The sequence below is a fragment of the Plodia interpunctella genome, chromosome Z, assembly GCF_027563975.2.
Source record: "Plodia interpunctella isolate USDA-ARS_2022_Savannah chromosome Z, ilPloInte3.2, whole genome shotgun sequence".
NCBI lineage: Eukaryota > Metazoa > Arthropoda > Insecta > Lepidoptera > Pyralidae > Plodia > Plodia interpunctella.
The window spans coordinates 11551877-11579169 of NC_071324.2; the positions used below are offsets into that span (position 1 = coordinate 11551877).

At 35.6% G+C, this 27293-nt stretch overlaps 2 protein-coding genes across 7 annotated transcripts; one reads left to right on the forward strand and one right to left on the reverse strand.

The window, feature by feature from the left end:
* Positions 1 to 993: 993 nt before the first annotated feature.
* roq (roquin) lies at positions 994 to 23659 on the reverse strand. Of its 6 annotated transcripts, none has more exons than XM_064437028.1 (16): positions 23568 to 23659; positions 21631 to 21793; positions 20532 to 20724; positions 19793 to 19953; positions 18974 to 19111; positions 18384 to 18491; positions 17262 to 17595; positions 16097 to 16237; positions 15494 to 15635; positions 12490 to 12662; positions 11524 to 11620; positions 10648 to 10904; positions 9672 to 9775; positions 8013 to 8063; positions 4078 to 4173; positions 994 to 3147 (listed from the first exon to the last, which is right to left on the reverse strand). In XM_064437028.1, exons 2-16 carry the CDS (start codon positions 21790 to 21792, stop codon positions 3082 to 3084), a joined length of 2223 nt encoding a protein of 740 aa, XP_064293098.1. In that variant the 5' UTR covers position 21793; positions 23568 to 23659; the 3' UTR covers positions 994 to 3081. The 6 variants fall into 6 exon arrangements, with proteins under 6 accessions (XP_064293098.1, XP_053624478.1, XP_053624479.1 ...); XM_053768503.1 differs by having other exon boundaries at positions 994 to 3150; XM_053768504.2 differs by lacking the exon at positions 23568 to 23659 and adding an exon at positions 23126 to 23483 and having other exon boundaries at positions 994 to 3150.
* A 642-nt stretch (positions 23660 to 24301) lies between these two features.
* Positions 24302 to 25478, forward strand: LOC128683373 (uncharacterized). Its single transcript, XM_064437049.1, has one exon. The coding sequence runs from the start codon at positions 24577 to 24579 to the stop codon at positions 25345 to 25347; it is 771 nt and encodes a 256-aa protein (XP_064293119.1). The 5' UTR covers positions 24302 to 24576; the 3' UTR covers positions 25348 to 25478.
* The last annotated feature ends 1815 nt before the right edge of the window (positions 25479 to 27293 follow it).

A 27293-nucleotide genomic window follows, 5' to 3' on the forward strand; every position in this document is an offset into this window, starting at 1 on the left:
AAACATGACGACGACATGGCAACACTTACTTCGGTTAAATAAATTACGCTTCAATTTTTGTCGTGTCGGAAGTCACATCTAATTTCTTGGCGCTCTTGTTTTTCAGTGATGAATTCATAACCCGAGTGCATCAAAAAGATTTACAAAGTATCGTATGTAATAATATATAGCATTTTATGTAATAATTTTGTTTTAAGCCCGTGGAAGCTGTCTTGTTCAGCCATTGCAATATAAATTGGCAATGCTGACAGCCTTTTTGGGTACGTTGCCGGAAGTAATCGATATTGGCGGGCTACATACATACGGGATACAAGTCGTAAATTTTGTAATTATCTAGTTTTTTTTTTAAGTTTAGTTTTAGTAATATATTTATTTCTAATATGTTTGTCAAATTCTATCGTCATAAATATAATACAATAATAATAACACACAAAAAATAAGTTAATCATTGGTCAAATGCTAGTCACGTGAATTGGAAAATTGTTCAGTCAACATAAGTAATAAATATTTATAAAAAAAATGTATATAGATCACGTCATCCGCATTGCCACATAACACGTAATAAAATATATAGAAATCTATAGACAAGGATCTAGCGTAGCCAATATTAATAGAGATACACCCTCCCGGCCTATCTCCATACAAAGTAGCAAGGTCGGTATTGCAAAACCGGGCACGCGAGTGACAAAAAACTTTGCCCTCTGTCTCGTTTCTTCTCGTCCATTGTAATACGCGTATCTCTTTCTTGGACGAGCGAAACGAAAGAAACCACGATGTCTATAGTTTTCTATGTCTACACATTTAATATAATTTTTGACTCGAGCAAGCTAGAACAGCCTTGGGATCTGTTTCTATTTTGTTTCGATTTTCTATTTTAACTTCACTACTCGCTAGTCGCTCACTACTTACATTCTCACATCTATTATATATATATATATATATATATATATATATATATATATATATATATATATATATATATATATATTAAACTAGCAACAGACCCCAACAGTTACGAGTCGGTTTTAGGCCTTCTTAAATGACTATTCTACAGGGGCAGTATCCAGTTGAGTCTACGCGAGCCTATGCAGTCTGGAGTAACGTTTTCCCTACAGACATTATTAGGCTTGCAATAAAAAAATATTTTCTCTATGGTATTTAGATTTTAGTTCGTCAAGTTGCACTTCGTTTCGTGTAATTTTAATGGACTGGTTTTTCGTGAAAAAGTTAAAGTATAATTTAAGTAGGTTTTTTTACGTTTTAACAATGTCAAATATTGTAAAATGCTTTTAAACTTTTCTATGAATAAGAGGGTACTGCGTTATTACCGCGCCATTGCACCACTAGAAAAAGATGTACTTAGTCGCGTGTTTTAAATTTAACCGATGGTGTTGACTTGTGCACAATGGCCTTGAAACTATAGGTGGCTGGTTCTCAGATAGTTTCGACCGCTGCGAACGCGCTGTCATTACAATTTTTCAAATTTTAACAAAAACAAGAACTAGTTTTACTATCGGACTTTAAAATAATTATCTGTACTGGTTGTAATGTCAATTTTATGTATGACTGATTTTGGAAATGATTCTCAAGAAAATTCGTAATAATATAAGTAGAAAATTCGTAATAACAGCGCAGCCGCAACTGTCGAAACGCTCTGAGAACCACCAAATAAGACTGAAGCCTAGTACTCCCAGGAACTTATTGACACAAGTATGTATTACTATCTCTTTCATCCCAACCTCTCCTTCTTGCACGTTGAAAGGTACTATACGGCTAATATACGTTACACCTATGTATATACCTCGGGAAGATAGCAATATATGTCTTGCATCAAAAATTTTGATAACTGGACTCGCTGTAATCTCTATAGTTTAATGACCTTTTGGTGGCAGGCGTTTTCGGTTGGACATCATGAGCCAATATTGGTCACAAATGCCTATGGTAGAAATTATAATTGGTATCAAAATTTGTGTGAATGACTCGCAACACGAAGTTGTACCACTATGCAACTCGACGAACAATATCAGACTAATTCTCGAATGTAAATATGTGAAACACTATCATTACATATTTACAATTTCACTGTTCATTACCCGCTAGTATATAAAAGTGATATATTTTCCAAATTCCCGATAAACATGAAGAATGCTTGAAAAAATATATATATACTTCCACGAATTAATATATATGACATTAGAATATTCGACCTTTGGCCAATTGATACACGAAGAAAGTCAAACAAAAAGAAAAATAATTATTATGTTTATAACGATGCTAATAGAAGACCGTAAGTCATCTACAATTGTCTGATTAAGTTGGTTTCTGCGTCCGCGCATAATATTAACAAAAGTTCCAGCATTGTAATGTTTCGACAGAAAAAAAAAAGGTTTTTCGCATATTTGTGTAGTATAAGTCAATATTAACATAAATTAGTCATACCTACAATAGCAACACTTACAACCAGCGCTTATAAAGACAGTGGTGATTTAATTGATAATTGTTAGGGCCCGGCCCCATTGCTTCGTCATCCTCCGTTGCGTTGACGTACGTACGTTGATGGAGTTTCGACTGTTCTGTTTTACAGCACAATGGAGCAGCAACGCCCTGCGTGGTCGAAACGTAAAACACGACGGAGCAATGGTTCCGGCCCCTAAGCCGGTGTTGCTACAGCTGAGTTTTTGGCGAAATTATTCGATTAAAAAAAAAAGCATCCGCGCGATTTACATGTGAAGTTGACTACAACGCCATAATATCCATCTGTTTTGCAAAAAAAAAAACAGATTATAAAATAACAATAACAAAAATCACAAACAATAAATAATTTTTTTTTATGGAAGTAAATCATAGAGTTAAATTCAAATGTTGAGCTCAGATCGTCGTCGGACGCGATCCAAGGAAGCGTTGCTCCCCGTTGCTTGAGGCGTTACGCCTCGAAATTAACTTTGGTATTGTGATAAATCCAGTCTTATTTCGAGGCAGACTCGCCGTACGAACCAGTTGTATCTAGTGCGAACCAGCTGAAACTGGTTGTAACCGGCTAGACGCCGATACGCTTGCCCCGCGTACGTCACCACGCCGATACTAGTCGGTGCTCTTGAACTCCGTATCGATCCGACGTTCCAACGCTTGCAGCTCCTTCTCTAACTCCTGCTGGAAGAAAAACATGCACATCCAATAAACGTAATATATACTATTATATTATTATAAAGAGGTAAGCGTTTGTATGTTTGTGGCGGGTAATCTCCGAAACTACCGAATCGATTTCAAAAATTATTTCACCATTAGAAAGGTTCTTATAAAGAGGTAAGCGTTTGTGAGTTTGTATGTGTGTCGCGGGTAATCTCCGAAACTACTGAATCGATTTCAAAAATTCTTTCACCATTAGAAAGGTACATTATACAAGATTGCTACAGGCTATATTTTATCTCAAAATTCCCATGAATGCCCCGGCGGTAACATCATCTAGTCATTCATATAATCTTCGATATAATCCCACTAATGTTACAAAGGCGAAAGTTTGCGAGTTTGTTTGTTACTTCATCGTGCTCAAACGGCTATAGATGAACCCTTGGATTAACATATGGGGCACTTTTTCACACTAAAGTTAACTATTCTCGTCGGATTTGATCAACGTGTAACGTAGATGGCGCTACTTTGCATAAAAACGCAAGTTTAAAAAAAATGATTGTAACACCGCGGGATGCAGCTAGTGTAACACAAGTGTTAGTGATGTACCTCGTCTGTCTGTCTGTTCGCGATAAACTCAAAAACTACTGCGGATTTCACGCGGTTTTCATCAAAATATAGTGTGATTATAGTGGGAAGGTTTAAGTATGAGTAAGTTTAAGCATAATTTATTATGTTTTAAACCGAGCAAAGCCGTGGTTGGCCGTTAGTCCCAACTAATATTATAAATGCGAAATTAAGTTTGTTTGTTACCTCTTCACGCACTATCAACTGGACCGATTGTTATGAAATTTGGTACACGGGTAGAAAATAACCTATATTAACCTATAATTCCCACGGGAGCGAAGCCACGGGGCGCAACTAGTATATAATAAATCAAATAATACTTACATCGTCAGCGCGGACGTCGCTGACTGACAGGCGATCTGTCATAGCGATCAGCCGGTCCGCGCCCACTGCCAACCGATCTCCGCTGACATTAAACATCTGATAACATACAATAAATTCAATAAATATGTGAGTACAACCTTTTTTCACAAGCTATTCTTTAGTTTCTACTGCAACTATATTGGTATAATATCATAAATCAATAAAAAGAAATTGGGCATTGATAACACTAGATGTTTTCTCGTGACTATAGGCTTCAATTCTAGGAACTATACGATAGATTTCAAACCTCTTGTGAAACCGCTATGTAATATGCAACGTAAATTGTCATATGTTTTAATCGCGATTGCAAGTTTGAAATTTCAATGATATGGTATGACAGGAAACAGACAGTTGTGGAAGGAAAAGTTATTATGTGCCGACCCCATTTAAAATGGGATTTGGTAAGGAACAAGAAGAAGACAAGTTTAATATTTTCACAACTGATAGATAGTAGAAGCGCGCGTGTAATGTAGAATTTGGTTTTAAGTAAAGTAAATATCGACATATTTTTTGATCGCGCGACATACAAGTTTGATATTTTCACAGCTGAGAAAACATTGATTGGTGAATTTCACGAGGGTTTGAACGCGGCGTGTAACGTTACATTAGTGTCCGACATTTTTTAAAATAAAGAATCATGATTCATATTCATTTATTGCAATGTCACAAGTGGAAATGAAATATGTTAAATAGATAATAAGTATGTACAGGTGACGCCCTGCGAGGGCACAGCAAACATTGGGGCAGCTAGATGCCATTTACTGAAATATTTAAAATTGTTTGTCATGCATTAAATGATTTAGATAATTAAATTATTAATTAAAATGGTTAAAATGATTAAGATGAAGGGGAGTCGAAGGTATCACCGGTCGATTTGATCTTCAAAGAACTCTGGATACTGTAATAACATTTGTCCAAAAGATAAACCTTGAGATGGTTATTAAATATGTGTGTTTTTTTTATATTTTTTATTTCATTTGGAATGTGGTTAAATATTTTTATCGCCATATGATGAGGACTAGATCCAATTAATGCCATATTAGTAAGTGGAATTAATAATTTATTTAAATACCGATTGTTTCTTCTAATGTAGTTATCCATATTAGTAAATTCGCTGTGTTTCCGTACGAATTTGAGATTTCCAAAATGTTAATAGATGTGAGTGTTAATATTTTATGATTTTTAAATTATGGCCGGCAAGATGTCATTCCGTCTATATTTATAAGAATTCGGACAATTTTTTTTTGCAAAACAAATTTGTCGTTTATGTCACAGGACTATTCCATAAGACAATCTTGATTGCGCGTATGCTGCAAGCGAAGTCGGTCACACGTTTTAAATGGTTTAATGCATATATAAAAGATGATAACTTATTTTTTAATGTTCTTATATGGGGTTTCCAAGTCATATTAGAGTTCAAATCTATTCCTAGTAACGTAGCTATGTCAACAAATTTTAATTTTGAAATATTAAACTCATATGTAATTTTTAACGCGATTTCTTGTGAAGGTTTGAATTGTATTAATTTTGTTTTATTTAAATTTACTTCCAAATTATGATTATTTAGATATTTTGTAATATCAGAGTTGTATTCAAATTATTTTCTAGTTCTAACATATTCGAGCAAGATAGCAAGACAGAGACGTCGTCTGCAAAAACAATACAATCGTTTTTAATGTTATTAGGCAGGTCGTTTATATAGATTAGAAACAACAAGCAGCCCAGCACACTACCCTGCGGGATACAGCTGGTAACTACTTCTCTACCTGATTGGATGTATTCTATTTTCCCTGTAGCAAAGTCGGTGTTTTTAATTTCCACGTATTGACATCGGTATCTCTAAATACGATTTAAACCAACTACAATCGGGCCCTCTGACACCTGACTCGTAAAATTTAGACAGTAGGATATTATGGCTAACTTTGTCATATGCTTTGCTCATATCTAGTAAAAGACCGATGTCGTGACCTTTTTCCTACCTATTTCAGCGAATATTTTTTGGGCAAATTTATAAAATGCTACTGTTGTAGAATGGTTTTTCCTAAATCCGTTTTGATTTTTATGTAGTAATTTGAAATTTTCATAAAAATTGTATAGGCGGTTGACCATTGCTGTTTCGAATACCTTTGCTGATGTTGGCAAAAAAGATATAGGTCGGTAATTGTTAATATCAGTGGTTGAACCTTTTTTATAGATTGTTCTTATTATGGAAACCTTAAAAATATCTGAGCAAACACCTTCTGCAAAAGACTGGTTGATTAACAATGTGTATGGGACAGTCAATTGGTCGGCACATGTTTTTATTAGTGTCGGGGGTATTTCATCTATACCAAATGAATTTTTATTTTTGAGATTTTTTAATATACTATTTACTTGTTTATAGTCTACCGGGCTTAAGGAGAAGGTATTAGGTACTCTATCTGTGTTGATATATGTACCCATTTGGAGTGGATTCCCGACCGATTTTCCGATCTCTATGAAGAACTTATTGAACTTTTCCGATACAGTTTTTGGGTCATCTATTGTTTGCTTGTTAGGCAGTTTCAATTTTATATTAGGTTGATTTTTCCTATTTTTATTGGTTTCTTTATTTATAATTATGTTTCTTTATTTATTTTTTTGCTCTTTTAACAGCAATTTTTAGAATTTTGCTATACCTTTTATATTCACCTCGTATATCCTACGAGGTATATATTATTTGTTTGAGACACTTAATGTTTTAATAATCTTTTAATACGGCAAAATTGTATTCCGGAGTCAATTTAAGTTTTTGTTATGTTAGGTTTCTGTTATTTTATTGTTTTTTTTTAGGTATACGTTCATCTAGAGTATTACACTAAATGACAATTTCATTAAATATATTATAATTATCATTTGTGTTCCGGGTTGAGCTTAGAACCTCATTCCATTTGATTTTTGATATTTCATTTTTAAATTTATTAAAATTACTAGTAATTTTAATAAATTTAAAAATGAAATTATATTAAATGAAATTAATTATATATCATTATATAATCGTTTAACTGTAGAAAAATATTTAAAGAAAATCACTACGCCTTTGTGGTAACAAAAACAGAACTCAAGAACTTCTGCTTTACTTGTATGTTTGTTAAAATTGGTAAATACTAAATCTAAGCACCGAGTAGTCAGTTGTTGTAATTCTCGTCGGCTCTGTAACTTTTTGTTCAAAGTTATACATTAGCATTAATGTTGATACTCTATGTTAAAATCGCCAGTTATTACAATATTTTTAAGCGTGTCCTTTTTATTAATTATTTTCAGAATTTTTTCTAAGGACGTATAAAAGACTTCGACTTCCCTATTGTTATCTGGCCAATATAAATTTAACATTATCAAATTTTGTATAGGAATTTCTATAGCACATATTTCAAAGACCATTTCTACTGACAATGCTGATATATCTAGCCGCTCTAAATGCTCTATATTATTTCGCACTAGTATGCAGACACCGCCGCCTTCATGTTCTTATCGACAATAAGATGCTCCCAGAAGCTTTAAGAGACTTTTCCTGTGCTCGTTAACCAGGTCTCCGATATGCAAAGGGCTTGCAAGTTTTCTTCTTCTTCAAGTAACGCGTCCAGAATATATATAATTTCTTTTAAAGTAAACATTTATAAAATTAACATTGTACCAGTACTTTACTTATTTATAAAATAGGATAATTTAATTGATTGCTGTGTGTGGTACAATTTAATAAACACTAATGACAGTCCACGGCGGCGTTCAAAACGCTCGTGAAATTCACCTAAATCCAAAAATTTCATATAACTTTCATCGTGAAATGTCTAAGTATAATAATCCTGTAAGGGTTCCGTCTTTATCTTTCAAGGTACAAAACCCTACAAATCAATAACAAATGGCATACAAAAACTTACATCCTCGGAGGTTGACGAGCAATGCGGTACAGTGTGCCTCATTGAAAATATCTGAAAATAAGATTGTTTAGAATTATTAGTGGTGGTGGTCCAACGAGGAGTTCTTAAACTCCTATGAACCGAAAGGTCCCAGGTTCGAATCCTACATAAGTCACGTGAGTTTTACCAATTTGACTCATGTATAGTTTTCATCGGTCACCACTTTCATTCGATGATGAAAAAACAACTTTAATTGACAATTTATCATCTAGTGTATAAAATGGAGAAGGCAATGGCAAATCACTCCATTAATATTGCTGAGAATCGTTGTGTGTTACATTCCATTTAACGATCGCGACCCTCCGCAATGAGGAATACTAGTGTAAGGATTAGAATATATGCGAGTGTTATATTTGAAAGTTGTTATGATCCGGTTTCGGATACGATGAAGACATGGTCTGATATAATTTTTGATGTGGAAACAGTTGGAAGGCCTGGAGAACGACATACTTTTTCGGGAAATCCTAACTAATATTATAAATGCGAAAATAAGTTTGTTGTCTCTTCACGCTCTATGTACTCGACCAATCTTCTTCATATTTTGGATATATGTAGTTTTTTAGTGTGGAGAAGGATATAGGGTACCATTCATCCCGGAAAATAGCTGTTCCCGTGAGGAATTTAAGCGGGCGACTAAAATCTAACACCAGTGTTAGCAATAACATATCCCAAATCTGAAAAGAATACACGGATGCACTGCGAGTCGACTCCTTAAAATTTTGTGTACCTTAAAAACGGAACCCTTATAGTATAAATAACTTTTTTGTCTGTCTGTTTTACTCAGAAAGAACGCTTAGATGTTGAAATTGAAACAGTTGAAACAGTCTCTTTCTTTCTACTTGACCGTTTATACCACATAATATGATTTGACAGGAAGTAAAACCTATAGGGGACATACCGGTGACCACAAACATGACCTTACTAAAAAGACTTACATTATATAGATAGAAGGAAACACTCGAAAACTGTAAATTTGTGTCTAACAAAAAGACAAACAAGAAATTTACAAAACACGGAAATATTTTCTGAACATAATTTTTGAAGCCTATTTGCAATGCCAATAACTATGCGTAAGGGTTATGCCACATTGCAACGTCGTGCTCCATTGCGGCGACGAAGACCACTGTGCGCCGCTTTTTCTATAGGTTTTGGTGCGTAACGTTGTCGTACGTCCAAACTTCATACAATGTCTACGATGTCCTCCGGTGATCCGTCAACGTGACGAACGCAACGGAACAACGGGGCATAGTTCTAAGACGATTTTTATTAACACACAGAGGCTCGACGATGAGTATGAGTATTTTCCGATGAGAGGGCGTGAGAACTCGTTAAGATGTTTATTTGTTTGCGCAAAGGAACCTTCAATTAAATATTATTATAATTACGTAATTTACACAACGTCGACGTAACGTCTTAAATACTTCACTTTACGATTTTAGTGCATAATACTTACATATCAAAAAAGTAGTAAGTAGTAAAAAAGTTGTCCCCAGTCGCGTACTGTCAGTATGAACGCGACAAACTCAAAAAGTACCCGACGAATTTTTGTAAGGTTTTCACCAATAGATAGAGTTGATCCCTGAGAAAGGTTTAGGTGTAATTATTAATTGAAAAACATACGTCGTTACTATTGGGCGGCCAGTCAGCTCTGCGCTCCGGCGGCACCGCGGGGAAACTCGGTTTTATCCGGTAGTCTGACAGGAGGTAGTCTTCGGAAGGTGCCGCTGGAACAATACCATACTATATCACAATATGGTTCACGTCAACTGTCCACTTCAATGCGGAGCAATCGTAAGGAGGCCTGAGAGGTGAGCGGGAAATTTTCTAGATTGATTCCAATGACATTTGGTACACGACGTAAGAATACAGCATAAACTAGTATTATTATAACAGTTTATATATACATATATGTATACATATAAGTACATAGTAACCTACCAAAGTTACTATATACTTTTAACCAAGTAAAGACGTCGTCCAAACTAAAATTCGAGTTCAAAATTGAAATTTCAAGAGTACACCCGAACAAATATACATTGGAAGTTTAAAATAAGCCAGCCTTTCTAAAAAGATTACCTCTAGAAAACGAATGCATTTAACGAGCTATATTTTGTTTGCCATCGCCACACGAAGAATGATCAATATTGGTTGATAAATTCCCAGTGTTACCAGTGAAGAAACAGCGTGCTCTTTTATTTTGCTATATATATATATATATATATATATATATATATATATATATATATATATATATATATATATATATATATATATATATATATATATATATATATATATATAATTAAAAATAATACAAGGTTAAATTACTGGAGTCACCTTTTAAGCAAAAAAAAAGATACTTATGCCAGGAGGCGCCGCTGCCCTAGTTACCTAATATCAAAAACTAAATAAAACTATATGCAGCCGTCCAAACCAAAAGGGTCCTTATAGCGGCTGGCACTTAGTTCTTTATTGCCGTTGTTAAAATACAAAACAACGGCAATAATGGCGTAAGTGCCGCGCGCCATAAGGTCCCTTTTGACGGCCACATAATATAGACAGACTACAATTATAAAATTAATGTAACATCACTCACAATGCACGTTAGAGTATGGGCTAGCGTTCCTCTGTGGTTCATGTTTGACGGGCACGAAAAGGTTCTGCGGCATATTCTCTATCTGGTAGCCCTGCACGGGGTACACGGGGCACTGCGTCCAGCCCAGCTTTGGCAAGCTCGCGTCGACCACCATTTTGTTATATCGCCCGTAGAACGGGCGCTCTGCGACCGGTATCATTATACCGTTCTGGTTAATGTTAATTTGCGCGTTGTGTATGAGGGGCGTCGGGTAGTTGCTGCAATTTGTTTTTTATTTAATTTAATTTGTTGGCACATAAAATAGTTATATAGTAAACAACTTGAAGGTTCATCGGCATCGGCGGTAATGTATTCGGTGAGGAAGTTGCGTGAAACGCGATGCGTGATTTATAACATTAATGTAAGGTAATTTAGATTTATTTACATGTTGACTGACATTGTTAATAAGAATTACCCTGGTCGCGTCTGTCTGTCTGCAAGAACGCGATGTGCTCAAAAATTACCAGACAGATTTTTGTACGGTTTTTAAATAATATGATTCCTGGGGAAGGTATAGGTGAATAATTTATTATAGTTGTATCCTAGCGAAGCCGGGGCATAACAAATACTGACGCCGTAATATAAAAAAATTAAATTGAGCTACAATACAATAAACCTTCCTTGCACGTAATAAAAATACAGATACAGTTACAATCTTAACGTAATTACAAGCGCAAAAGGCGGCCTCATCGCTGTGAGCAATATCTTCCAGGCAACCTTTTGGAGAATTAATTATAAGAAAAGAATAAGTGTTAGACTAAAAAATAAATGAACATGACCGAATTAAATATTAATCATACACGTACATAAATACGTATATAATATAATATAGCTTACCTAGGAGTAATGACGCCATCGACAGTGTGAGACGTGTCCGGCGGGTACTCTTTGGGCAGCATGTCGGGCAGCGGCTGTGTCGGCAACGTCGGCATGGCTGAGCGGAATAACAATATATATATATATAGTTATCCACATGATATATAGGTGATATATAGTCACCATCATCATAGTAGGTTAGTGAGCAAGAGTTGTACGTGGATTCATACAAAGCCAATGCGATCAAAGAAGCCGAGCACTTATTGGTACTAAATCAGTGATACTATATATTATAGCGTAAATTTATTTGTTTCCTTTTTTTGTTATATAATGTACTATTTGTTGTCGGTCGGAGCCGCTGATGTGCCCATGCAGGTAGAACGAGCAAGGAAGTACGCTAACAATAAAAATGAATCTGTCATCTTACGTAAAAAGACATTAAATGTTTACGGAGGTCTTCCAAATCAATATATATAAAACTGTTCCGTTACTGAGTGACTGACTGACTGACAGACAACGTACGGCCAAAACTACTGGGCGTAGGAAGCTGAAACATGCCAAATGTCAGCTTCCCTGGGGAGTGTAGGTGAGCACTAAGAGAGGATTTTTGGAAATTCTACTTCGAAAGGGATGAAAGGGTGAAAACCTTTATATGAAAGTTCTACACCGTTGAAGTTAGTAACTTGAAAATTTGAATTTTGATTATTTACAACAAATTAATGAATACGTGTTTTAGATTTTTCTGAAAATTAACCCTCAACCCCTTCAAAAGGTGGGTGAAAGATTGTATGGAACTTAATACAAATTTCAAAATAATAAGGTGAAAATTTGTAAACATACTTCATCAATTTTTTTTAAAGAATGACCGAGATTTTACTATGAAATTCACGCGTATTATATTATCTCAAAACCACGTCGTAAACGCCACTTCCCGTTGTACCTCCTGCATGAGCATACCGACACACCAGATACGAGGATAAGACTCACGTGGCACATTGTAGTTGTCCAAATGGTGGGGGGGCATGGGAAATCTGGGAAACATGGTGGGGGGCGGCAGCGGCAGCTGCGTCATGGCGGGCGGCAGCGGCATGGTCGCCGGCAGCGGCGGCATGAACGGGTAGTTGCCGTTTGTCTGGTTCGCGGCCGGGATAGCTCTGTACCTGGAGATTGTATCTTTGTTACATTACAACCCTACGAGATTATGTGAGAATCCTTATCCTTACATACATATATACATACATACACACATACATACATACATACATACATACATACATACATACATACATAGATACATACATACATACATACATACATACATACATACATACATACATGAATCCTAACAAACCATAATAATATTATTTCCCATACTAATATTAGCATTATTTGACATTTAATTATTAAAAAAAATTACATACGTCCACAATTGTAATATAAATAATAGATCCAAATTTGTTAATTGACGTCCTTGGAGAAAAGGCTGCGGTGACGTTTCTTGCACCGCTTCTTCTTCACCTGCACTTTGGAAGTCAATGGTAGACGTAAATTTTTGACGTTAAGGTGATATATTATATCACCCAAAGTCGAGTAATGACACAATATTCTGAGTTACAATAGTTAGCGGCGATACGCGTAGTTGTGACATGAGGTCTTAACATTAATAGACAATCAAAAAGTAAAGAGTTGATGATTATTAATCATCACTTCAACTTATATATATTCGCAACCAGTCACCATTCCTAAGGTTCGTGTTTGAAGGGCATAAACTATATTGAGACTGTGAATTTTCTTTATTTTTTAAAGCTAATTTACAAACGAAGTTCTATAGATCTATGAGTTCGGTCAAACTGTTTGAACGGTGATTTTTGGTAAATATTCAGAAACAGTGGGAAAAGACCTCAGGAAAACATTTGAGAAAACTGATGAAGTGTACTTCGATTGCGCGGGAATAAGGCCCCAGGTTCATCATTAAATCTTTCGATAGCAGGTATCGCCATGTGCGTACATTACTTTACCCCATGGGTATGAATTATAATTGTTGTTAAATGTATGTTCAATTCGCATTATCAAGAGACGGTGATTTCATAAGAACATAGTTATATTTTTTACATATTGGTACTTAATTAAGATTCTCTCTCATCTTTGTGTGTTTCTCTTAAATATTTGAAGATACAGGTGTGATTACATGCAGCGGCCTTCAGACCAAAATTTCGTCAAGAATCGTTCTGTAGTCGATTAAAAAACGTATCAACATGAAGTCAACTTTCGCATATTGCAACATGAATGGCTGAAGCTGAGTTTATATAAACACATAAAAATAAAAGGGAGCGGTAGTAGACAAACAACAATATCCTTGATACAAGTCTTTTCACAGAACTAAAATATACTAAAATCGCACACATAATGATCGCCACGTACCATATATTAAACCACCGCTGACCAGGGATCGAACCCGATATTTTTTTAAGCTCTTGGGGAAATTTTTCACTTAACAATTGCTTACTTAAAAAGCTATTGGAAGGTTGAAGTAAATAAAACTAAATTATAGGCAATCAATTTAGTCAAAACAGCGTATTAATTAGAAAGTTATTCAGTAAGTATTAAGATCTTCTTTTGTGGTACCACGATGCTTCTATAGTGGTACGTTTTATAAAGTCGAATTTCTTCTTTCTTATCGAGTGTGCTATTGTTAACACTGTCAAATTTGCTTCAAGCCTACATGATTTTTACAACTACCTACCGCCATCTAGTGGCACGTAGTCGGCGACTACTAATCGCATAAACACTAGTGAACTAAACGTTACACTAATGTGCAGGTCAACGATGTTTTCCTTCTAGTGGTGGTCTATGAAAACTACTATACACGAGTCAGATTGGTATACAAACTAACGCGACACGAGTAGGATTCGGACCTGGGAACTATCGATCACAGGCATACGATCTTAACCACTGGGCAACGGTGCTTCAAAAAGTATATATACATTAAGTCATGTGACTTGCAAAACACATAAAAGCGATCTAATAGCAATAGAAATCGCGTAGCAATCAGTAGCTAATTTAAATATCATCTGATTTGAGGACATAAATTCGCTATGACACAAATGTATTATCTCAATTGTTAGTAAATTAGTGTACACTAAGATAACACATTATAGCGGGGACGACTTGCTCATGTATAATGTTGACATTTTTTGTAACAGGTAAAATAGTTTTAATAGGTTATGTTTTTTTTTATGTGTACGCGCAGGGCAGTTGTAGTTGCTGTGTTTTCACAATAAATAAATAAATATATTAGGACAAATCACACAGATTGAGTTAGCCCCAAAGTAGGTTCTCGACTTGTGTTATGGGATACTAACTCAACGATACCATATTTTATAACATATACATATATAGATAAACATCCAAGACCCGGGCCAATCAGAAAAATATCATTTTCCATCATGACCCGACCGGGAATCGAACCCGGGACCTCTCGGTTCAGAGGTAAGCACTTTACCACAGCGCCACCGAGGTCGTCAAATTATAAAAAATAATCATAAAATTCACTACATAGTATAAAACAAAGTCGTTTTCGCTGTTTGTCCATATTCTTAGATCATTAACACTACACAACGGATTGTTTTTTAATACTTAGTGTGATTCTTTAGCATGGGCCGCTAGTAAATGAATTAAAACTGAGAATCCATAGAAATGAAACATCAGCACATCAGAATTAATTTTCATGAGATATATATCCTTACATATTATAAAATAGAAGTATAGTAGACGTGTAATGTCAAATACTTTCCCACGAATCAATCAAAATCAAATTATCAACTAATCATTTTTTTAAAAATCATAAAAAGACACAAATAATAAATTAGACCATACACATGCGCTATTTCACGTTATACTCAGAATTAAAAAACACCAAAGCTACAAACTAGTAGACGATTCGAATCCAGAACCTAGAGGACAAGAGAGATCAAACAGAAGTTTCACTGACCTCTCGAGTTCCTCCTCCGAATGCGCGAAGGTGCAGGTGTTGCCTCGGGGGCAGAAGGACCGCGTGGCCGCGTCGCGACACATCGACACCTTATATTTGGTGTGGGTGGGCGTCGACGCCGCAGTCTGCGGCGACGGCTGGTCTGGAAGGACAACACAGAATTCACGTTACTGCAGTCTACTACAAGTCCTACTTCCTTCAGTTCCACACAAGTTATAAAACAAAGCCCACCGACGTATGTCTGTATGAACGCGATAAACTCAAAACTTTTGCAAAATTTCATGAAGATTGGTTGTATAGACAGAGCGTGAAGATGTAACAAACTTACTTTCACATTTAGGATTTCTTCCTAACTAATATTATAAATGCGAAAGTAAGTTCGTTTGTTTGTTACCTCGACCTGTCTACTCCGCCAATCTTCTTGAAACTTTGCATACATGTAGTTTGAAGTATGGATAAAGCCATATAGGGTACCTCTCATCCCTGAAAATTAACGCGTACGAAGCCGCGGGCAAAGCTAATGACAAATAATGCCACCCTTGTGAATTCACGCAGATACGACTCGTGTCCTTGAGATAGTCCATGACAAGAGTGGATACTAACTAGATGGCTCCGCGCGTTCCTTCTGGTTGTGGTTGGCGTCCCGGCAGCTCTGTTGCTGCAGATAGTGTATGAGCCCGGAGACCACCTCCTTCAGGGAATCCATCACGTCCGCCAACTGCTTCCACTGGGGACTCTTTGCGTCTGATACACAGATATATGTTCATATAACATTTATTTGCCAACTGACAATATAAATAAATAAATATATTAGGACATCACACAGATTGAGCTAGCCCCAAAGTAAGTTCGAGACTTGTGTTATGGGATACTAAACGATACTATATAACAAATACATATATAGATAAACATCCAAGACCTGAAAAAGATATTTTATCATCGTTTTCATACTTTTATATTCTAATAAATGAGATGACTGGAAAGATCTATCCCTTGGCGTACTATTATTATTATGTATGACCGACTTGTTGTCCCTCTCTCTCACCTTTTATTGTCGCTGTAACACGAGACTAAAATGACCCGAAATGCGGGGTGTAAAAAACTAAAAACTTTAAATTAAAAAATACACATCATTGGTCAATGCAATAATGACTCAATTTACGATTTTGTAGCACTATATTCACTATACAACTAACCCGGCCTTGCACCGATGTTAGCAAGCCTACCCAAGCTCATGATGCCCAATTGAGTTCCCAATCTTCTGCAGCGCTACGAACAACTGAACTGACTAATGTGTATATGTGTTAAGTTCAAGTGTCCGCGTATCAATTCACGAAGTCACATATTATTTCATCTATTCATACTAAAAACCAATTATGCTAGTAATACGATTTTGTACAGAGCCTGCAATTATTATAATAAAACATTCTATAAAGTAGACCCTTTTTTGCACTCTGTTGATATTCACAGAAACAAATTACGAACAATGATTGTTAGCAAAGATAGATAGTACCACTTTTCTTCTACCTAATAGTTGCTTTTGTAATTCTTTTTTTAGGATTTCGAAGTAAACTATTAACTTTTAATTTATATTTTATAACGCGTTTTAGATATTATGTTCGCAAAATGTTACCTACCTGCTCACAACTTTTGAGTTAAAATTATTATATTTTTGATATTTTTATGTGTAAGGCGATTGTATGTTTCCAAAAAAAAAAAAACAAGAGAGAGAGAGAGAGAGAGAGCAGCAAATAACAGAACAACTCACCTGGACTTGCGTCGATGCTGGCAAGCCTATCCAAATGTCTGCTCATGATCCCCAGCTGGGCTGGGTCCCCAGTCCTCTGCAGCGCTATGAACAACTCCTGAACTGACTGCGCGAAACTTTGTGGCGTCTGCAACTTGTCTATTATACTCTGCATGTGGCTCTTGTGCGTCGTATCACCGTACAACAACGCGCTCCATTGATCGGGGGCTATTCTCAGACCGGCTTCGGTTGCTATTTGGACTATTTGGGCGTCGTGTTCTCGCCTCAGTGACTCGTATGTGCGAAACTCCTCTTTCAACTGCATTAGCGATGAGTCGCACTCGCGTTTTGAAACCTACAAGATTTATATATACAGGTTTACAGGTATCTAACTCATAACCTCCCAAAGGCACCGATTTTTTTTGTTTTAATGTGCACCACCATCACTTGCTTCCGGTAAAGGAAAACATCGTGAGAAAACCTGCACACTGGTTGACAGATTAGTTCACAAGTGTGTATGCGACTACCTGCCACTAGATGGCGGTAAGAAGTCGTAAAAGTCATGTCAGATGCCTTTAGGCGACTCGAATAAAATCTGACACCAGTGTTAGCAATAACATACTCGATGTGATGATGATTACTTCGTTCCTTATGTAAATTATTTATCTTTCTGCTAAGAGGTGAAAAGCATAATACATATAAAAAAAGCGAGTTACGGTTACAAGGTTGCAAATTGTAACTGTAACCCCGTTGTGCTCTGTTATCTTCTATAGGTTTTGACGCTAACATGCGTCAATCTCCATAAAATTTCTGCGTTGTCCGTCGACGAAAGTCAACGTGAAGGAGGACGTCAGAGCGCGACGGAGCAATGGGGCATGGCTCTAAATAAACGCGGATCACAAATAATGAACCCGAAAAAAGGGGCCTTTTTGGGTAGTTTTGAAAAAAAAACTTTTTTTCAGCAATTTCGTTTTAATTTGAAACTCAAGTAAATAATCCCCAACTATAAGTCGATAGTAGGGTGTTATCAAGAATTTTTATTTTAAATCGAATTTCCCTTTGGCTGTCTACCCCGTAATGGTAAAGACGTGTGTATTTGAAGTCTATGTCTATGGTCGAAAAGTAATAAAATATTATTCTTACCTTAAAACAAGAAGCTCTGTACAAGAGCTGGACAACGTGACCTATACTAGTTTTGGAAGCCTGCGGGAAGTGAGGCTCTAATCTTTGGACTACAAACATCACTAAAACCTGCGGACAATACTTTTATTTATTAAAATTAATTACATAAAACTTAATCTACACAAAAAACAAAACGCTCACTGCGTGCGTTTTGCTTTTCGAGTGCACGTGTGACGTCACAAATGTTGCAGTCAAAAAGCGTTTTAATTATACTTCAATGAGAATTTAAAAAATACAGAATGTTTTAAATAAAATTTATCAACTAAAGTGACATTTGATTATCATGTTTATACGCATAATATCAGTCAAAATATCATATTCCTAAAATATTAGATTCTCATATAACCAAAATTGGACACTTAACATGAAAATTTTATACGCAGGCAACTCCTATTGATGTTATTTATGTTATTAGTGTTTTTTGCTCAGTACTTTTCTGTTTTCTGAACGCTTTCTTTCCTCAAGGTTGTCTGGAAGATGTTGCACTAGCGATAAGGCCGCCAGTTGCAGTCGCATCCTATTTTGCTATGCTATTTTTAAGAAAGACCTACCTTTCTAGAGAGGGCGGAGCCGTCCTCGAGCGCTAACAACACCAGTTTGAGGACCTCCTCCTGCATCGCGGGGCCCAGAAACTGGCAGCCGCGCGCGCGCACCGCCGCCCACAGGTTGGCGCTCAGCTGCTGTGGGTTCTGCGACAACACGTTTTGTCTAACACAAAGACATATAAAGGCGAAAAATACGCACTCCTACTTATTTCTTTCTGTCGCCCGAGAGTTCGTCTCAACGGCGGCGGTACCGTTATGTTTTTACACGAGCGAAACCGGAACGAACAGCTAGTTGTAGATAATATTAGCTAATTTACAAGATTTATCGGGATCCAACCCAACGGCACATGGACATATGAAGCCGAAACCTTCAATCTTTCTAATGCAAGCAATGAAGAAAGCGCCTTTGGAAGCTAATTATAGATCAAAATCGAAATGAAATTCCAAACTTTAACTAACTTTACATTAAATTATATTAAACTTTACATTAAATTATATTGTACCTTCAATTATATATTACTAAAGTACTACATAGGTTAGATTATCTCAGGATAGAGAAGGTTGGCATGAAAAAAGATGCAGAGAGATGTTTGATGATGACGACCATGAATAGAAAATTTCATACTAATATTATACTTATTTTTTAAATCAACCCCCAACTGGGGGCCCCAATAAGGGGGAATATAATGGTAAAAGTTTGTATGAAAATCATCATCGGCCTGTTCCGCTTTCGCAGAGAAATTCACGAGCAAAATTTAGTTATTAATAAAACTTTCACGGCTAACTTTTTCGGCTTCAAAATCTCAGAAACAAAATGGCGTTCACCTGGTGCTGCAGTATTAGTTCTGTGACGGTCCTCTCCCCTAGAGAACGGGCCGCCCTCGCCGCCCGCCCCCGCCCCTCCTCGTCCGTCACAGCACATTGCAACAGCGTCACAAGCTTCCGTTGCATCGGCCGAGACAGACGACTACCCGTACTGTTATTCGCTGTAAGAATCATAATAATATTATGAAGGTGAAAGTGTGTATGTCTGTTACCTCTTCACGCTCAAACGGCTGGTCCAATTTTTATGAAATTTGGTATGTAGATACCTGATAACTGGGGTAAACACATCACGTACTTTTTACTTTTTACTCGAAAGTACGCGATTCCCATAGTAATTTGTCAAAAAATCGAATAGTTAACGACGCTTTAATAAGTAGATGGCGCTACTGTGCATAAAAACGTAAGTATTTTTAAATAATTACGCCAAAGAAATTAAGAACTCAAATCCTAACTAATATTAGAAATACGAAAGTAAGTTTGTTGGTATATCCCTTGGCAATTAATCTGCACAACCAATCTTCTTGAAATTTAGCATACATACATAGCATTTAAGATTATAATCTTAAGGAGGTAAAAGTAAGTGGCAAGTTCACGCGGGCCATCCTTGGGCATAAACTAGTTATTCAAATTAGGGGACATACCTCAAAAAAAAAAATATAGTATCAGTACAGGCATATATTTGGAATTATGGCGGACATAGGCCAGGTAACTGAAAAATGTATCTGTGAGGGTAACGCACCATTGCCACAAAACTTGAGGTAGACTGCCAAATGTTCCATACTGCGCACGATGACGTCATACGCTTGTCGCTCCGCCTCCGACAGCGCCTGGATGCTCGGGGGGTGGTAGGGCTGCGCGGGGGGAGGGTACCCCGCCAACTGGAGCAGCGCAGTGTTCACCACCAGCTCTTCTAAGTCAACCTGGATCACGGTCTATTGGGAGACGAGACAAAAAAATCAACAATAATGTTGTCTGAGACAAGTTACATCTAGAACAAGTATTGTTTTTTTTTTCTTTCTTATTAGGAAGGGCCTGGTAGAAAGGACAAATCGAAATGTCCCAGCTTAATGTTTTCAAGAATGATATGTGTGCCAATAATCTACTATAGCTAAATCTATGTGAAGTGAAGAAAAATTAGGAAAACAGACCCAATGCTCTTTGGTTGAACAAGGAATCGGGAAAACGCTCAACACATGAGAGAGAGGGAGTATTGTCTTATTAGTGAAACATTAATAATTCATTTTAGATAGAAACACGGTGTATTAACAATTATAATTCCCTATATCAAAAAATCTATATATATATTAAATAACAAGTGTTTTTTACTAATCAACTCTGCCTAAACCATAGTAGCTATAATCGCGAAATTTGGGCAGTAGCTTTAGGTTATCACGTAGTGCTTAGATAAGAAAGGAATTTCCAAAATTCGACCCCCAAAGGGATAAAGTTTGTATGAAAAATAACAAAAATCTTTACTGATCTCCTTGAAAATACAACAAAAGTAACGAAACCCGTGGTTCAGGTTTTTTAAAAATATTACCTTTAGAGTAACTACCCTAGCTTAAATGAGGGTGAAAAGAAATAACGAATAATCCCATACAAAATTTCGTCAACTAAAGATAGACAGCCAGTGGTAAACACCATTGAATTCATGTTGTTACTGTTAATGGTTCGAATCCTGCACTTCAATTATTTTGAATTAAATCTGATTATCTATATAGTGTGATTTCAGAGAAAGATTTATTATGGTTTTACCCGTGGTTTTACTCGAGCGAAGCCGGGACGGGCTGCTAGTATTGCATAAAATAATGAGATTCTATTTTTCCTTGAACACTTACTTGGTCGAACGGACATTGTTTCCTGTGAAGATGTTTGAGGCAGTGTCTACACAAGGTGTGGCCGCAGCCGAGACTGATGGGGCTCCGGGGCGGCGGCCCGAACTCTCGGCAGCAAACCGGACAGTTTAGGTAGTCCGTCCACTGAGGCGCCTGGATTGGCATTCTATGAACAATGCAATTAGTTGGACTGGTAAAGTAAGCGTGCCAACGTAAGAGCCATGTCCCATTGCTCGGTCGTGCTCAGTTGCGACGACGCAGCATGTTGTACCTCCGTTATTTTCCATAAGTTTTTACACGACTGACGTACGTTGATTTATGTCGAAAGTCCATACGATTTCTGCGTTGTTCTGCAATGTCTATCGACGGACATCAAAATGACGAAGCTCGACTAAGCAATAGGGCATGGCTCTTAGCCATACTTAAGCATCCACCGACTCAAAATTGTATGTAAACTGTTTGATGTATATACACTGCAATGTGACAGACTTTGGAGCCACAGTTGCATTGTCATCCCAACTAAACATGTGTACGAAATTTCAGCTCAATGAGCATCTGCTTAGATGCTGCATAATTGATTTACTAGATTCCACCGAATAGACATACCGACATACAAAAGTTACATTGCAAGTCAAATAAAACCTTGTTACACATATTTATGTGAAATTAACACATCCCTTTGGAGTTCTTTCCATCTCTCTCTATCCTCAGCCATTGTTTTGACATCTCTGTATGACATCAATCTGGCTTGCTCCTTTGTTCGGTCTACTTAATCCCTTCTTGGCTTTCCTCTTCTGTTTTGCCTTCTTTTTTTGTCAGCATATGATAATTATGGTATCCTGGTTGGGGATGCTAGCCAGGTCCTCACAGTTGACCATTTCACCCAGATCCCCGAGACAACTTATATAAGTCATACAATAAACAAATTTTCCCTACATCATACATCTTTGTATTTATTTACCAATGTCTGATCACACTAACTCTCGCTTATTGCAGGCTTCAGCTGAAAATCTGTGATTGAGTGATTGCTCACTGAGGTGTGCCTTTTTATTGCAGCAGCACACACCTTGGTACACACTGTATCATATTTTTTGTATGTTTTTCTATGTACCCTCTTTTTTCTTATATCTGCTCTTTTTTATGTTGTACAGTGTGTCACTGTGGCAAAAATAAATACTTTATCTATCATTTTCTTGAAAAGTCATTATAATTTTATGATCTTGATGCATTACTAACTTGTCCAAAGACATTTGATGAGATCACTAATATATAGGTACATAAAGAATTCATTTTCTTTAAAATACCTACTAAAAAATAATGTAAATTGCTATGTGTTTTATAGAGACCTTGTGATGATGAGAATTTGAAAATATGAGAGAAAATAGAAGAAATAAATTGTTATTTCTTTAAACTTAGGAACAACACGATTTTTAATTTCAATACTAATATGAAAACTGTGGACACACAACTCTTGTTAATCTAGCAAATCTATACTTACTATATTATCTGTATATCACAAAATCTCTTGTAAATAAAACTGATTCTTCCATAAAAAAGACTAAATATTAAGAACTTTGGTCAGAATTAAAAAAAGTGACGAGATAGATATGAATACAACAATAACAGAGTTATCATTTTGGATGTATCATCGTTATAGATAATATAAGCCAATTTACAAGATTTCTTAGGATCCAACCCAACGGCACTTGGCCATATCAAGCAGACACCTTCAATCTTTCTAATGCAAGAAATTGAGAAAGCCTTCGAAAGCTAAATATAGTTAAAAATCGGATTAATTCCAAAATTCTGACGTTCCAAACTGCCACCTAAGCAGTCGACCGACACTTGCACAAATGCATAAGGGTATCCAACAGTGTATTTGATATTTTAAGTAACGGACAAAAAGCAGGTACTATAACATTATTATTTTGTATAATTACCTTAAAAATAACACGAACACTCATCACAAAAAGTAACACATTCAGTTTCTGCCCACTTCAAAACATGATCCGTCAGCAGCCACAGCTCAGTGTACACTAGCAGAGTACGTTTGACAAAGTACTAACTAACTAACCTATTGTGTGACTATACCAATGTAAACAGTATTAGTAGTTTCTGTTTTTAACTTTTAGTAGAACCGAGCCATCTTGTTTCTAAAGCGTTTACTAGGTGTTTCATTTAAAGCATTGAAAGTTTAAAAACACGCCTATTCTAACTCTTCAATACTAGTGGGGACCAAACACTCCACGCTAATGTGTGCCCACGTGTGCCTATGTGGAGTTTTTGTTTCAGTTAGGAGGCTATCTCCATTTTTCGAAATTAGAATTCTTTTGTTTCATCTTAATCGCCCTTCTTCTAGGACAAATCGTCGTAAATAACGTTGTTTAATCTGAAACAGTCGTAATCTATAAAGTTTAAACCTAATAATTAAAACATCTAGAACAAAAACATGCAATCATTTCTCTCCTTATTCCAACCCAACCATATGCAAAATAATCCAAAATAGTTGATGACTATTTTGTAATGGTTACCTCACAACTAAACATGATGTAAACGTAGCATTACAATGACCTGGCAACACTCGCAACCACTTGTCATAGGTAGGTAGGTATCTAGTTTTTTATTTTCTGACATTGATTGATAGAAGAAATTATCTACTAGCTATTTTATTTTATGAAATGACGTTTTAGTTTTACAAAATTTGGTGAGGCAGTACAAGGAAAAGAAAATCAAACAAGATATGTAATACCTATATTTTTGGTTTATAGTTGGTGGTTGAAGTGAAACTTTTGTTGCAACTTGATCAGTTTGTAAAGTTTATGTTATATTTCAATTTTTACATAAAAGACAATAAATCCTTGTGTTGCGATAGTGACTTGCATTGTTGTTATCGAAATAGTCCGTGTGCATTACGTACTGTATGACAAAGATAAGGTTTCTGTAAACATAATGACAGAATCGGATTCTTATTCTTCACTAAAGGCATTGGCGGCAAGCCACTTGTCCAAGACATGCGTGCAGAATGATGATCCAGTTAGTTCTACCAAGCGTATTCCTATACCTAGCCTCAATGGTGTTCAAAAAGGTTTGTCTGATACGAGACTATCCTTCTCGCTAGGAAGATTGCCTGGCTTACCATTACCTCCTTTTAGTTTAAGTGAAAGCCCCATCAGAAATGTTCTTGAAGAGCAGTTGACAAATAGGTTCAGAGCACAAGAACAAAGAAGGAAAGAAGTGGAAAATATGCAACTAGCTGAATCCATGAAAAAACTTAAAGTTGAGGAGGATTTTGAAATTGATTTGAGAACAGCTTTAGAAGATGGAATTCGTGCCAAACAATTAGGTCCTGGACCACCCAAACCCATAGAAGAGGTACTAAGTAGTAGTAGTTCCTTTGAATCACTATTCGAGCCAAAGTTTATCAATTGTGATGAAGAGCAAGAGCTACCTACAGAATCCCCGGAGCCTGTTTTGCCCTGTGTTACAGACATGTCTTATATTCTTAATCAAAAAGTAAAGAAAGGCAAATGTTCCGCTTTTGGAAAAGTCTTGACATCCCGACTGAGACCAGTCGCTGCTCCATATCTGAGAGAAAATATAAGCTCTAAAATTGTGAGATTTGATTTCAACACAAAATCTCCTTGTGATTGTATTAAAGAGAAGTTACGGAAACCTACTATGTATGCTGCACACACATTTGACATTAATAATTTTGTGTGAAATTTGATAGATTCATGCAATAATATTAAATTAGATAAATGAATGACTATGTATTATATTTCATTACATAGAAGATTATATTTTTATATATATTATTCATGTTAGTAACATTCATTGTTGGTACTAACATAGAATAAATAGCTCAATAATGCGGAGTACATAATTAACTAGATGTCTTTACAAACACATACATGTTTGATGAGAGTAAAGACTTAAAGTTACCCACACAATGACAACACAGTGTTAAATTTAAGTCTATTCTTCAAACATTATAGTAAAGTTAAATCTTGTGTTTTTTTAAATACACACTAAATGCAATAACTTTGCCCTTTGCAAATTAATTAATTTTTATGTTAGTTATATACAAGACTAAAAAGAAGTAATTGTGACTGAATATTTAGTAAGTTTTTAATTGAATAGCTAGTTCAATTAGTTATTTACTTAAGTTACTTAAATAGGTTGTAATTAGAAGTATTTTTTTTTAACAATTGATTTGCAATGTGTGAAAATATTGATTTGAAAGTGTTAGTATATATTAAAACAAAACAAGATTTAATACATCAAGATTTCATATTAGTATTGGACTCCAAAGATAGTGAATGTTGCGTCAAAAGTTACCTGAGTGTCAACATAATAATTAGCCTAACAATAAAATAAGTATGTGTAAATCTGACAGGGTTGTATTGTTCAGAAATTGAACAATATGTTTTGTGTCCTTACACCTGTTTCGCCAAATCATCTGTTAATTTTTGTTACTGTTAGCACCACCATTTATGTTCATATCTCCTTTCCTCAAGGTAGCTTGGATTGCACTAGTAATAAGGCCGCCTATCGTACATCTTTCTAGATGTCTTGTTCATAAAATTGTATCTTGTTTCTGGTGTAATAATGTGTTTCTACTTAATTCCTTATAGATTCAATGACATTTGTTATTTGTTCATATACAATAGTTAATTGTATTTTAGATCTATAATAGTGATCATTTTCATCTCTATATTTATATATATAATGATGATTTGTTTTATTTGTAATTTGTATTTAATCATTGAACTTGCTTGTTAGTTTGTTATGATCAACATTTTGTAGATAGCACTATCTAAATATATAGTAGTATAGCATATGATAATAATAGATGATTCTCCTTTTTTATCTGTTCAATTCTTGTCGTTTAGTATATTTAAGACTTAAAGGCAGATTCAGATAATGGTTTATGACTTAAAGTTAGTAAGACACTAACAGGTACTTAGCTTTGTGTCCAATATTGTACACTCTTTAGTGGCATTTTACGATAGTACAAGGTAGTACTTTCTTATATTTATTCAATACCAGCGACACCCTTACCGTTTCACATAAGTTTGCCAATCTGAAACTCAAATTTTAAATGATATAATACAATCAATAAAGTACATTTTAACTTAACATTTCAGTTTGTGCAGTTTTAGCTAGTAGGTTAAAAAAAAAGAAAAAATATGCCACAAAAATTTAGCAGATGAAAATTTTTAAAAGGACTAATTGTGGGAATTGAAAGGATAACATGATAATTAAAATCATTCGAATGAAGAATGAAAATTCACAGAAAAAATATGTATCTCTATATAATATTTTTTCAATTAATTATATGTAAATGTAAACTACAAATGTATAAATATTAAATAGTGACTTGATCCATGAGGAAAAAAATAGCGATTTAATCTGCGTGTTACTCTGTAACATATAATTTATGTAAATATTAATTTTAGAATTTTATAAATAGTGTAAAATTAATTGTAGGTTTTATTTTGTATGCGTTTTTAAATTGTTGTATTTTTTGATCAATTAAGAAAACTGCTGCACACATATCACACATATACATCAGGGCTCTGCCAAGTTCGTGCCTATGGTCAAGCCGTACATCCTAGTGTCTTTACATAAATCAGTGTTTTTATATTCGTAATCCAATTATTTAT